Here is a 14,814-nt window from a genome sequence, read left to right on the forward strand (position 1 = left end):
GTACAGCAGAATAGCACCCAATTCTAATATTTGGTAGTTGGCCGACGGGCCACTGGTGGCGCTCGCACCACTTTTGTTCGAGTTTGTCGTTTGCTCACTTCCGCCACCTTCACGGTTCACGATTGGCTTATCCACTACCGTCATCTCTCACACATAGTAAGAGGAGAAGAATGAACATTGACAAACACAAAAATTGTGGAATGATACGACCTCGTCGAGTCTAGTACACGGCACTGAAGGCGGCCTTACAGTTGAGGTCAAAATACGCGTATCTACCAAGGGGTGGATCACTTGTTCGGTGCACATCAGATGTACATTTATTTGCATCAAATGCATTTTTTCAACATTCGCATTAACTTAGCTTTGCCGTTAACAACGACACATTACCAATTCATTGTTCTATGGCAACGCGTATTTGTTTGTTGTGAATGTTTTGAATATCGTTGTTCTTCCTCACGGCATACTGCATATTTTAAACCGTGGTATATTCCTTACAAATTGCTAATCGTTATTTATTTCAGGTTATCGAGCAGAGCAAGTATTCCCATCGGATTTTATAAACCATGTGTTTAGCATACTGTATCATTAGCCTTGTCCTGTGTGCATAAAGAACGGAACTACAATTAACTCTCCCTTACTCGATATTCCGTATCTCGATATCGAGTTAGAGAACCATAGTAAAAGTTGGTTTCCATGGCTAACTCGATGGTCCCTTGGAACGCAGTTGCACTGCTTTTGTGTTCTGTAACTCGATACCTCCCTAACTCGATGGTCCCTTCAATATCGAGTAAGGGAGAGATGACTGTACTAGCAAGCATGAGTAGTTATATTTCCTTCTGTGAAGTGACTCTTCCTTGTTAAAAATGAACCTGATTTACCTCACTGAGCTCGCCTTTATAAATATGGTTAGTCAGATCGAATTCTTGAACTCATATTAGTGGTTGAAAAAAAAAATAAAGCAAAAATAATAATGTTTTTGACTATATAATGACGTTTTATTTTCTTCAATGGCTATTTCTCCAGTTCATAAAGCGGAATACATTTTTTCGCCAAAATCTGTAATCCACTAGGGTAAGGTGGAAGAACGCATACTTTTTGTATATTAATACAGAATCTAATTCGCATATACATTGACTTCTTCAGGCGTACAACTCTATCAATTCTATTGGATGCAGGTTCATAGGATTCTCTACAGACCGAACCATGTCTTGAACTTGTTACGTACGTTTCTTGGACAAACTTAAATTTAACTATCAGAATTGATCATTCGATGTAAAAATGAGAATCCTTGTTACTGATGGTGTTCCTTTTTTACACGAATGACATACATTCTAGGACCAAGTGAACTATGTTCCCCTGTGGATAAGTAGTTAAAATATCAATGCACTATTCCAGATAGATTTGCTTCCACTCCGCCTTGAGCACGCAATCCGTAACTACTTTTCGCTTCCTCTTGCTGGATGAATTCACCTTATGCAGTTTCGAATGTAGAATACATAGTTATCTCGAAAGGAAGGCAAACCGGGACAACATGGCTGAGGAGTCTGAAATTAAGCTTCAATAGGGTCCTAAAGCCCTGTCTCAATTTTAGTACCAAACGCTTAAGTTTAGGGCAGAAACACATGTTTACTCAATTTTTAATTGATTTTCATTGGTTTAAGTACAAAAAATATTTTTTTATGATTTTGTCACACCTTTTGGTTTAAACTCAAATGTTGGGTATATTTTATTTTCCATGTCCCTTCCGAAATGTCAGATAGGAACACCCCCGTGTTCAAACTATATGCCCTGTGGCATTTTTGTCGAAAAAGTGAATGTCAAACAAGATAACAAATGTCAAGGTTCATATTCGAAACCATTTTTAAACTTGAAGTTTAAAAATGTTATAGCCGTTATTTGAGCTGGAAAACTTGCTAAAGTAGTTGCAATAACATGCTCTTTCGTATTATTAAATAAAAACAAGAATTCATTAAACATTTTAGGACCCAATTGTATCAAGAAGAATAGTAAGAATTATTTTAACAATAATAAAATTACCTAATTTATCAACGCAAACGTTCGTTCGTTCCTTTAAATATTTTCTCAGTCTCATTTGTCCTCGAAGAGATTAGAATCTACGTTATCCAAGTATTCGAAGTCGATTCTCAAATGCCATAAATCCGTAATATATGATGATATAACAGCTCTGCTCAAGTTTGTGGAATGCCAAGTTTGACACTTCGACAAAGACAACAGCCAAACGTTTTAGCAAGCCATGAACAAATCTGCTGGACGTGGACATTTAAATGCATAGAAATGCATCAAATTTTGTCGAAATAACAGATGCATTAGAAGTGATCCACCCCTTGGTATCTACCCTTTTGAATTGTTACGCCAGATTTCATTCCTTGGAAATCAGCTGTCCAAACTACACCCTATTCTGTTTTTGCACGAGGGATGCGTACCATGCAATAGTTATTTATGCAACAAGTTGCAAAATGATGATTTTTTCAGCACGAGTTGTACATTTATCCAACGAGGCTCGCCGAGTTGGATAAATACAACGAGTGCTGAAAAAATCGAGTTTTGTAACGAGTTGGATACAACTTTTTTTGCTATTTCGAAAAATGCCGTTTGAACTCTAAAAGCACAAACAAACATTGCAAGAGAACCCACATGGGCATACAGCCATGCGTAGTTTCAATTCAGTATTTTTCAATCACGTAGGCTGTGACACAGTAGTACCCATGAATGTCACAATTCTTCTCGTTCCCATCGGTATCATGTAGATCTATATTCCCTATTAGATGAATAAACAGGTAAGAAAGCACAGTGACTACAAATGCTGGACGATCTGACCCCACATCAGTATCGCCAACCTGTGTCGGAGCCTGATCGCACAACGGATGTAGACTCTAGTGAAGTGATTCGCCGTGTAAACCGTGTAAACCAAATGGAAAGTCACTTCGCTCGAGTCGAGAATTGTCACCTCGCTAAAGAACACCGACAATTCTCACCTCACGCCAGACATAGAACAAACTCAAGAATCAGTTGCAATTGTGCTTTTTATGTGCGGCATATAAGGCAAGACCGAGTCGGTGAGGTGTCGACTCGCTTCCATTTGATTAACATTAGTCACATCACGTCACCCGAGGTGAGAACGACTCGTCTCGACTCACACGCCGCTCACAATAAGCATGGCATGAAGAGACTAGGACACTGGGTTGTTCGGTTGACGCCTACCAAAACAGTACTGAAAAGTGCTACTTTGCAGCACCGAAAAGAGTGCTGAAAAGTAGCACTTTTCAGCACTGTTTTATTTGGTAGGAAAAGTAGGCCGTTATGTTGATCAACTTCTCAATGAAAAGTTGATTGATTTGCAACGGAATAGCAAAAAAAAAGTTTTCAGTTCAAAATTTCAAAAACCGTGCAAAAAAAGTAACACCATTTCTCGACGTTTCATGCAAAAATAAGGTTTTGGTGAGAAAAAATGTATGGAAACTTTTTTTGCACGGCCGTGTAAAAAAAATCCTTGCAAAAACAGAATCGGGTGTACTTTGATACAGGTCGGACTCGATTATCCGGAGTGTCAATCAACGATTAACCCGTATAGGCCTGAGTGAAAGCAAAAATTCTAAATCCCTCACCGCTCAGAGAATTATTGATGGATTCAAATGATTTTTTGTCAGTATACTGGCACACATATCTAGTTTCTAGAAGTGGACAGAGTATCACGGAAATATTCTTGTGGCCGGAGTTATTCCGGTGGATAACTGGGTTAGGTCGGGTGAGAAGGGTACTGTGCGTTCGTGCCCCTTAAGGTAGGCAAATTTCAAGTCACACATAATTTCCGGAATCGGCTACAATGTGGCCACTACATGACGGAATTTTAAGAAAATTGCAGCAGTGTAAATCTTTTAAGAAACGATTGAATTGGATAACTATGTGTTTTGCATTTGATTAATCCTACAAATGATCATTTTCGAGTCCCGGGATGCCTTAAACTTATGATAAAGTGGCCAATTTGTATCTGAACATCTGTGCCAAGCTTGTGGGAACGCATTTTAGTGCAAAATTATGTTTGATTTATATTTTTCGAGAATTGAAACGGTTTAGTATCCAACAAATCTATAGCAGGTTCTTCCGGGCATTACGTCCGAATGGCCACATCCGGTATATTTTAAATGGTGCAAAACACTTCATTTATGATGTTGAATATCAGATCTTTATGATTTATGCAAATTAAAATTATTGCCATTGCAAATAAATAAAGGTAACTTGGCATGTCCAAAAAATAGCTCTTTTTACCCGACTTGACCCAGTAACCCGCCGGAATAACTCCGGCCACAGGAATATTTCCGAGTTCCTCTGGCCACTTCTAGAAACTAGATATGTGGGCCAGTGAACTGACAAAAAATCATTTGAATCTGTTTAGTATTCGCTGAGCGGTGAGGGTTTCAGTATTTTTGCTTCCACTCAGGCCTATACGGGTTAAAGAACTAAAATATTGTCTTTTATCATTGTTTTATTTATATGATGCACTAATGTAGCCAGAAATTATTTCTAGAAACTTTAGGGAACTTGAGAAGAAAAATTTCTTAACCATTTCTTCCGCAGAAATTTTTGCTTTTCTTGAGCGGAACAGCATGCTTAGCTTTATGGCCGGTACGCTGATCATAAGTACTGTGCAAAAGGATAGGACAAGAAACGGTCAAGGAATAATTCCGCTACCGAAATTACTTTATGGCCGGTACGCTGATCATAAGTACTGTGCAAAAGGATAGGACAAGAAACGGTCAAGGAATAATTCCGCTACCGAAATTACTTTAGCTGTACGCAGCTGAGAAGTAGAGCTGATTTCGTAACGTCGGTAACGCCTGCCGTACAAATCAAAGGGAGCTGTCACTTTTCCGAACGGAAAAATGTGCCGCTCAATTATTCCGCAAGTAAAAGTGACATTTCGCTCACACTGAATCAGCTGTCAAAATTTCTTTGGTAAAAAAGATAAATTTTACTTGAGTGATTTACGTTTCAGGTCCGTACTTGGCTTTAGCTGTACGCAGCTGAGAAGTAGAGCTGATTTCGTAACGTCGGTAACGCCTGCCGTACAAATCAAAGGGAGCTGTCACTTTTCCGAACGGAAAAATGTGCCGCTCAATTATTCCGCAAGTAAAAGTGACATTTCGCTCACACTGAATCAGCTGTCAAAATTTCTTTGGTAAAAAAGATAAATTTTACTTGAGTGATTTACGTTTCAGGTCCGTACTTGGCTTTAAGCTCAAGAAAAGTAAAGAAATTCCTTGACTGAAAGGGTCAAGAAATTTCCTACAGAGAGCCCCCTTTGAAGTGACATTTCTTCTCAACTGCGTACTGCGATCAGAAAAAAGTGATTTTCTTGACCATTTCTTGGGAAAAATTTTCCACGCATCGAGATAGGCGATTCCTTTTCTTGTCAGTAGCAAACCGGCCTTAAAACTGGTTCTGGATTTAGGTTGGCGGCTTTTCAATTTACTCCCAGTTGACAGCCGCCCTCCACCCTTGATTTAAACAAAGCACTATTTTTAGCGCTTTTTTGTCAACTGCGGATTCGAGCTTGAGTAGATCCGCGTTTCCGTGTGGCATGATTTTCTAGTGATTCCCGGGAACAGTACCCCTTCATAACGCGCGTAACTCCTCTAGCACTTGACATCGATTCTGACAGGCACCGCAAACCGAAATGTGACCGTCGTGTGCCGATCTGTTTTGTAATCACGTACCCTTCCTAAGAAAACATTGAACAAAATTTTCTACGACAAAAACCCTAGTGAAATTGATTGCATTTTAACTAAACGAACATGTTGAAAGTTCCATCTGGTGCCCGGCTGCTATCGGAATTCATTAAAAATGCCACCACACATAAGACGGCGGCGCGATGGTACTGCGTCGCTTCTTCTTCATCCGGCTCGGAAGGGAAATCGTTTCTGTCTTATGGTGAGTGGTCTTTTATTCGTCAGTTCTCTATTATGGGTCCGTTTCAAATAAAGTCTTATTTCCAGACAAAGATCCGGGGCCGGTGTTTATGCGCGAGGACGTTCAAAAGCTGCTGAAATCGATGACCCGGCTAGAGCTGGATCGGGTCTTCCGGAAGCGTTCGGTCAGGGATAACACCGTGGAGTACAAATTCATGACCGATGATCAGGTGCGCCGGGAGGTAATGCAATCGATTGGAAGAGCAGACCGAATGCTACAGATGCCTCCGGTCGTGGACGTAATGCACGAGAACTTGAAGGTCCTGTCGAAGGATGGAGCACTCAAAGGCTTCTCCGAGGCGAAGATGGTCTTCACGGATATCACATTCGGGTTGAAGAACAGTAAGCGAACCATTGTGGAGCGCCTTCCGGATGGGACGCTGCAGGAAGCTGCCTACGAGACGCGGAAACGTTTGAACCAGATTTACTTCCCACTGAAGGGACGATACGTGCGAACGCCAAAGATGTTCGAGGCGGGCAATCTTAAAAAGATCCTGGAGGCAAAGGAATACGAGTTTGTGCTGGACAGGGCTTGCGTTCAGTTCGAACCTTATGAGAAGGAATATCACAATTTGACCGCCACTGTTTATCTGCACGTGAACGAAAACAAGGAATTTGATTCACTGCGATCGACGAGACACTTTGGACCGATGGCATTCTTCTTGGCGTGGCATCGATTGGTGGACGATTTGCTGCTGGATATGATCAAGCGAGATTATTTGAGAAACGGAGTCGAACTGATTGCCTTGTTTGCTTCCCTGCACGAAGGAGTGCAAGTTAAGGCGGAAGGATTCGACCAACTGAAGGATTTCGTGCTGAGTTCGGAAGCGCCCATGTTCACAGCGGAAGACAAGAGCCTGGAAGATCTGCAACAGGATGAAAAGTATCTCGCTGTCATAGAAAAGTTTGTTACCGACCATTGTACCAAGAAAGTGCAGCTCAATTTGGCGATTGCGGCGTACAAAGAGATGGCCCTCGAGAGGCAACAATTGGCGGAAGGAATTCGTAAGATGCACGGCGGGAGATAGGCTATAGTTTCTGGTTTAAGATAGAGCGTACACACATACCAATAAAAGGCGATGAAGCTACATCGTGTATCGTTTATTAACGAAAGAAATTCGATTACATAACATCCAAACTATCCCGGTGGCCATCCCAGCTGGCGTCCTCCGATGACATGCAAATGCAAGTGAGACACCGACTGGCATCCGTGTTCTCCGTTGTTGACCACGAGGCGAAATCCTTGCGGTGCACGCTGTTTCCCCAGCTGACCGGCAATCAACATCAGATGCCCGAAGAGTTCCGTATCACCGGTCGATCCATCCTCCAGCATTGGGATCCTTCGTTTCGGAATCACCAGGAAATGGACCGGCCCTTGCGGAGTTATATCGTTGAAGGCCATGCAAAGGTCATCCTCGAAGATGATGTCCGCCGGGATCTGGCGACGGATGATTTTATCGAAGATGGTGTCGGCATCGGGAACCGGTGGCTTTGGATTGCCGGATCCGGTCTCGGTTGTCAGCAATCGCAGCGGCTGGGACAGTGACCATGCGACCTTTTTCGGTTGTACCAAACGCCGGATTAATCCAGCGGAAGCGCTCAGACGATTCATTCAGATCTTTGGCACGGGATCAAAACAAGACTTTTCGATGATTATTGTTCGATTTCGAAAGCGCGGGAAAGGTGTTGTAATTATGGCGATGCTTCACTGCTGCTAAAATAATGACTGTGCCATGGGAAAAAAGTAGACATAGAAAAAAAAAAGCGCTCAAAGTTTGAAGTTTGTCTTCTCATACAATTTCCATAATTTTTTAGTACATTTCTACATTCAAACAGATAAATAATCCCGCCAATCTGTCATGAAACGGCCTACTTTCATGTACTAAATTGTACAGTGCGCAATAGTCATTACGCAACTGAAACCAGTGATTAATGATCCATTACGCAACGCTTTCTCATTACGCAACTGTTTTGAATACTTTCTGATATGATTTCTGATACCCTCAAATGGTCTTCCTCGAAATTGTAAAAAAATGTTGTATGCTACTCGTTGCAGAACTCGATTTTTACAGCACGAGTCGTACATCGGCAAGCCTCGATGGATAATTACGATGAGTACGTCATTCTACGGCTTGTTGCGTAAACTACTACCGTGCACCTCCGCTAATTTGAACGGTACCTCATGCAAACCATCGGGGTTCATTTTAAATTTGAACATCTAGTCACCCTAGAAACGTGTTTCTGTTTACCTCTTTCACTGTTTTGTTTTGATTCTGCGTTCCGTTCCACTACGTTCCATCTCACTTCACTCCGTTCCATGAGGTAAATGACGTTTGAACCATTTTTAATCTGAACGATGTGCAAATTAGCGGGGTACAGATTAAAAAGTGTTCAGATTAAATGTGGTCAAACCAACGAAGTGGACATTAGCATTGAGCGTAAATGTTCACGTGACTATAGTTATTAGTTATAGACTATAGTCATAAGACATATATGTTTTAAATTGATAATTGTTCTAACTGTTACGTCTGCTTGTCTGTGTCAATACTATTGGCGACGATAAGTCTGCGTTTTGCTAACCAGAATGATTCGTAGCCACTCTTGCTATTAGCTAGCTATATTAGGCATTTCACGGCGAAATTCACTCTTTCGCTCTTCAAAAAAAACTTGAAAACAATGGTGCCAATACCTGTCAACTTTGACAGGTACTGCCACCGTTGTTTTCAGATTTCCCGAAGGAGGGAAAGAGATGTGGGAAGGTACAATGTTCACCTCTTACATCAATATACTTTGTACCTCTTTCGCCGAACCTTGATGTATGCACCTTCCGTGCGCACGCACCTTGTTTATGGTGTGTGCTTCGCTAGATAGAAAAGCTCACAAGTAAAAGTTCGTTACTAAGTGCGCGACGTGTTTTTCATTCGCTAAATAAAGTCTCTGTTAAATCGTAGTTCTCACGTGCAATTTCTACTCAACAATTCCGAATATCCTTCGCTGGTATTCCGCTGTGTGATCCTGTACTCTGCCGACAGGTTTTGGGCCCAGCAAGTGGCCAAAGAAGGAATTAATTCGGTAGTTGGAAGATTCGGCCGGGAAGAGCCGAATAGTGCTTTTGGGACTTCGCCACTGCATCGGCAGGGCAAGCGTCGTTCGAAAGCGACGGGGAAAAGTGTGCGTGTATTGGTGAGAAAACGGCCGGCAAGTCTGCTGGTGTGAAAAGCGAAAGTGGTACAGTATTGCAAGTGAGAAGAGGGGAACTGCATTTGTTCACCCCGTACGCAGTGTGTTGGTGACGATGAGTGAGGCAAAATTTTCGATCGCCAAGTTGAACGGTTGCAACTGGCAAACGTGGAAAGTGCGGGTGGAGATGCTTTTGGCTCGGGATGATTTGTGGGGCATTGTCGAAGATGCTCTCCCCGACGAAGCAGGCCGCACCGAAGAGTGGAAGAAGAACGATCGTAAGGCTAAAGCGACGATTATTTTGTTGCTGGAAGACAGCCAGTTGTCGCTCGTTAAGAACTGTGTTTTCGCGCGCGACACGTTCAACGCTTTGAAAAGTTATCATCAAAAGACGACTCGGTCCGTTCGAGTTTCGCTTTTGAAGAAACTGTGTGCGTCGAATCTCGCCGAAAACGGAAATATCGAAAATCATTTGCGCGAGTTTGATGATTTATTCGATCGCCTTGATGCAGCCGGTACAACTTTGGACAAGGACACTAAAATTTGTATGCTGCTCAGGAGCCTACCGGTTTCGTACGACGGTTTAGTTACCGCGCTAGACAGTCGGTCTGACGATGACATCTCGCTTGATGTCGTCAAGTCGAAGCTCGTTGATGAGTATAATCGGCAACTCGAGAGAAAAGGTAGTGGATCTGTTAAGATCGAAAAGGCAATGCGATCCGCGGAAGGCAAGTCGACTGGTGATTTTCGCACTTGTCACTTCTGCAAGAAGGCCGGTCATATCAAACGAAATTGCCGGAAGTTTCTGGCTACTCAGAAGAAGGAAGGGGATTCGTCCAGTGCAAGTGGTAGTGGATCCGGTAAAGCCAAAGCTGCCCAGAGTGAATCGCGAGGGGTTGCTTTTGTCGTCGGTGATGGGAAATCGTGCAGTTGGGTCATTGACAGTGGCGCCAGCGCGCATATGACCAACGATCGTTCGTTTTTCGATTCGTTGGAGGAATTTTCGGGTGGATTTATCACGATGGCAGATGGCAAGAAAACCCAAATCCTGGGTGAAGGAAGTGGTGTAGTGTTTGGTGTTGACGGTTCCGGCGAAACCATGAAAATTGAAGTGAATGAGGTGAAATTCGTGCCAGGACTCTCCACAAGTTTGATTTCGGTTGGAAAATTGGCACAGAAGAACTTCCGTGTATCGTTCGATAATGACGGATGTGAAATTGTGGCTGCTGGTGGTGCTGTTGTTGCCACTGGATTTCGACATGGTGGTTTGTATTACCTTCGTGTAGCAGAGACGTCGTTGGCTGCGTCGGTAAACCGGCATAAAGTGGACTGCCAGCATCAGTGGCATAGGAGGCTCGGCCACCGTGACTGGGCCGCTGCTGAACGGCTTCTGAAGGAAGACTTGGCTACAGGAATCAAGGTGAGTGATTGCGGTTTGAGAATAGTTTGTGAATGTTGCTTGGAGAGTAAATCGGCAAGGCTACCGTTCAATCCGGTTGTCGAGAGGAAGTCGGCTCGTATTCTGGACATCGTCCACACGGATCTTTGTGGACCGATGGACAATGAGACACCGAGCGGAAACCGTTACGCGATGGCCATAACAGATGACTTCAGTCGATTTACGGTGACTTACCTCCTGAAACACAAATCCGAGGCTGCTGGGATCATTAAAGAGTATGTAAAGTGGGTTGAGAACCTTTTTGGTCGCAAGCCATCGGTTATCCGATCCGATGGAGGGGGAGAGTTCATTAACAAAGAGCTCCGCAGTTTCTATAAGCAGCAAGGAATTCAATCGCAATACAGCGCCCCCTATTCACCGCAACAGAACGGCGTTGCCGAACGCAAAAATAGGTCGCTGACGGAAATGGCGACATGTATGTTGGTCGACGCGGGAATGGAAAAGCGCTTCTGGGGCGAAGCAATGCTAACCGCCACATACATCCAGAATAGGTTGCCATCAAGGTCAATCCAGAAAACCCCTCACGAGCTCTGGTGGGGAAGAAAGCCCGATCTCAGCCACATTCGTGTCTTCGGTAGCCAAGCGTATGTCCACGTGCCGGATACTAAGAGGAAGAAGCTGGATAGCAAAGCAAGAAAGCTAACGTTTGTTGGCTATGCGATGGAGCAGAAGGCGTATCGCTTCGTGGATCTCGAGACGGATCGGATCACGGTGAGCCGAGATGCTCGCTTCATCGAGATGGACAACGGGTCGACGTCAGTGGAAGTATCGGCTGAAATGAAGAAGAAAACTGAAAGTGTGAAAGAAAAAGAAGAAGTGATCGATTTGATTCCCTTCAAAGAAGAGAAGGGAGAAGTGTTTGATGAAACTGACGAAGATTACTATGAAGCCGAAGCAGATGATGAAGTCGAAGAACCTGAAGCAAGTTCCAGTCCGAGAGTTCGTCGGTCGGGTAGACCGAATCTTGGAGCAAAGCCACGTCATTTGGAAGATTACGACCTGGAATATGCCGTAGGTTTTGCCGCGTGTGCAGTTGAAGGTCCAGCCGACCACAAGGAAGCTTTGCAAGTCCCTGTGTGGCGCGGAGCGATGCTGGAAGAGCTGGAATCTCATCGAAAGAACAAAACTTGGAAGTTGGTCCCGTTACCAGAAGGCAAGAAGGCTATTGGTTCGAAATGGGTGTACAAGGAGAAGAGGAATGAAGAGAACCAAATCGTAAAACATAAGGCGAGGCTGGTAGCCCAAGGCTACGCTCAGCGCTCCGGAGTTGACGTTGGAGATGTTTTCGCACCCGTAACTTGCCAATCAACGTTCCGTACCTTTCTTTCGATAGCGGCGAAGAGCAATATGCTCGTTCGTCACCTAGATGTGAAGACGGCCTACCTGTACGGTTCACTCGAGGAGGAGGTGTTCATGCGACAGCCGCCAGGTTTCGTCGTTCCAGGGAAGGAAAATCTCGTGTGTCGTCTACAACGCAGCATCTATGGGCTGCGGCAGTCAGCTAGATGCTGGAACCGGCGATTGGATGAAGTTTTAGTGAAGAATGGGTTCAAGGCTGCCTCGGCAGACCCGTGCCTGTATATCAAGGACATTGTAAGTGCCAAAGTGATTTTGATAGTGTATGTGGATGATCTGCTGATTGCGTCTACGGACGAATCGGAGATCGACAAAATATGCGACAAGTTGAAAACGGATTTTGAACTGACATCTCTTGGAGAAGTGCGACATTTTTTGGGGGTTGAAGTTAAGCGTGAAGGAAATGTGTTCAAGTTGGGACTGCGTAACTATATTGACAAGTTGTTGAAAGCCTTCGCTATGGAACAATGTAAAACGGCAAAGTCGCCAATGGACCCCGGATATGTGAAGATGGTGGACAGTAGTGAACCGTTCGAAGATCCAACTGGATACCGTAGTTTGGTTGGAGGGCTGCTTTATTTGGCCATTGTTGCACGGCCGGATATTGCAGCAAGTGCAGCGATTCTGGGAAGAAGATTCAGTGCTCCCCGGGATTGTGATTGGACTGCGGCGAAGCGTGTGCTTCGATATTTGAAGTTAACGAGGTGCTACCAGTTACATCTTGGAGGAGATCAGCAACAGCAAAGTCTTACCGGTTTCTCGGACGCAGATTGGGCTGGCGATGTTGCTAGTCGTCGCTCGACATCCGGTATTCTGTTCAAGATTGGAGGAGGTTGCATTATGTGGGCCAGTCGTCGTCAACCATGTGTAAGCTTGTCGTCGATGGAAGCTGAGTACGTGGCACTCAGTGAAGCGTGCCAGGAGGCTTTGTGGCTCAGACAACTTCTTTGTGACATGGGTGAAACTCAGAAGCAACCAACGATCATTATGGAAGATAATCAAGGGTGCTTGGCGTTTGTTCACTCGGAACGGGTAAGCAGGAGATCGAAACACATTGATACAAAGGAGCGTTTCATAAAGGAGCTTTGTGATCGAGGAGAAGTTCGTTTGCAGTATTGCCCGACAGACCAAATGCAAGCCGACATCCTGACTAAACCATTGGGTCCCGTGAAGCACCGAGAGTTCTGCGAACTGCTTGGGCTGTACGAGGAACGTTCAAGTGAAGAGAGTTCACATTGAGGGGGAGTGTGGGAAGGTACAATGTTCACCTCTTACATCAATATACTTTGTACCTCTTTCGCCGAACCTTGATGTATGCACCTTCCGTGCGCACGCACCTTGTTTATGGTGTGTGCTTCGCTAGATAGAAAAGCTCACAAGTAAAAGTTCGTTACTAAGTGCGCGACGTGTTTTTCATTCGCTAAATAAAGTCTCTGTTAAATCGTAGTTCTCACGTGCAATTTCTACTCAACAATTCCGAATATCCTTCGCTGGTATTCCGCTGTGTGATCCTGTACTCTGCCGACAAGAGAGCGATTTTCTAATGACGTCACCGTGCAATGGGCAATATATCGTTATCATATACGACATAGGGAATATTACTCGCAGAAAAATGGCTACCCAAGAAACATTTGCCTATTTTATAATCATTTATTAAGCAATTTTTCACAACTACATACTGAATAGTTGCTTTATTATATTACTTTGCAGCTGCTACGCACACATTGTTCAAGCAAATCTGGCGAAATTATTAAGCTTCTTATCATTTAGTGACTGTAATCATATATTGTAATGATGTTTATTCAGGTTTCACTTAGCTTAATAAGGATTGATGATTTAACAACACTAGTTTAACAAACTACATTATTGCAGTTTAATTCAGCATCATGTTGAACAACATTTTAATTATTTCCAAGTGAAGCCTTTGTTCAGGCGTTGTTCACACAAATTTGGAGAAGTTATAAAGCGTGTCGTTGTATATTGACTTTATTCTACAACTTCAAAATCGGTTTATAAGCATTCATCTCAGCTTTTATTCAACTGCCACAAAATTGATTGAAAACAAATAAATGACTAAAAATAACTAACACTGTATACATCAAATGCAGTGTATACAAATCCGTCACACTCGGGCTCAGATTGGGTACCACTTCTAGTACTGCATTTCGTCCCTCGGTAGTGCAAAAGGTACCCAAGTTTGACAGATCGCAGTACACTTTGAACGGCATTCTAGATTACCTTATGAGCCATAAAATTTCGAGCAACTGCAAGGGACATAGGGGTCTTTAATTTGTCTTTGGTGTATACCTTTACCATGAATAGGGTCCTAAAGCCCTGTCTCAATTTTAGTACCAAACGCTTAAGTTTAGGGCAGAAACACATGTTTACTCAATTTTTAATTGATTTTCATTGGTTTAAGTACAAAAAACATTTTTTTATGATTTTGTCACACCTTTTGGTTTAAACTCAAATGTTGGGTATATTTTGTTTTCCGTGTCCCTTCCGAAATGTCAGTTAGGAACAACCCCAGTGTTCAAACTATATGCCCTGTGGCATTTTTGTCGAAAAAGTGAATGTCAAACAAGATCACAAGTGTCAAGGTTCATATTCGAAACCATTTTTGAAATTGAAGTTTAAAAATGTTATAGCCGTTATTTGAGCTGGAAAACTTGCTAAAGTTGTTGCAATAACATGCTCCTTCGTATTATTAAATAAAAACAAGAATTCATTAAACATTTTAGGACCCAATTCAGCCTCCTCGTTCTGCTCCTCCAGATCCAGAAGCTTAAGTTGGCTGTCAGTGTTGCTGCTCCGTGAGGTCCGCGATCCTTT

The 14,814-nt window shown here is 43.3% G+C and overlaps 2 protein-coding genes across 2 annotated transcripts; one reads left to right on the forward strand and one right to left on the reverse strand.

Moving 5' to 3' along the window:
• The first annotated feature begins 5,657 nt into the window (after positions 1–5,657).
• LOC5575752 (28S ribosomal protein S22, mitochondrial) lies at positions 5,658–7,075 on the forward strand. Its single transcript, XM_001662126.2, has 2 exons — positions 5,658–5,949; positions 6,015–7,075. The coding sequence occupies exons 1-2, from the start codon at positions 5,814–5,816 to the stop codon at positions 7,013–7,015; spliced, it is 1,137 nt and encodes a 378-aa protein (XP_001662176.1). The 5' UTR covers positions 5,658–5,813; the 3' UTR covers positions 7,016–7,075.
• On the reverse strand, positions 7,058–7,715 carry LOC5575751 (histidine triad nucleotide-binding protein 1). Its single transcript, XM_001662127.2, has one exon. It carries the CDS (start codon positions 7,597–7,599, stop codon positions 7,126–7,128), a length of 474 nt encoding a protein of 157 aa, XP_001662177.1. The 5' UTR covers positions 7,600–7,715; the 3' UTR covers positions 7,058–7,125.
• Positions 7,716–14,814: the final 7,099 nt, after the last annotated feature.

This window comes from Aedes aegypti, chromosome 2 (assembly GCF_002204515.2).
Source record: "Aedes aegypti strain LVP_AGWG chromosome 2, AaegL5.0 Primary Assembly, whole genome shotgun sequence".
Taxonomy (NCBI): domain Eukaryota; kingdom Metazoa; phylum Arthropoda; class Insecta; order Diptera; family Culicidae; genus Aedes; species Aedes aegypti.

Coding starts and splice junctions, on each gene's coding strand:
- LOC5575752 (XM_001662126.2), top strand. CDS start 5,814: ATGTTGAAAGTTCCATCTGGTGCCCGGCTGCTATCGGAATTCATTAAA. Junction 5,950..6,014: donor GAAATCGTTTCTGTCTTATG/GTGAGTGGTCTT, acceptor TCTTATTTCCAG/ACAAAGATCCGGGGCCGGTG.
- LOC5575751 (XM_001662127.2), bottom strand. CDS start 7,599: ATGAATCGTCTGAGCGCTTCCGCTGGATTAATCCGGCGTTTGGTACAA.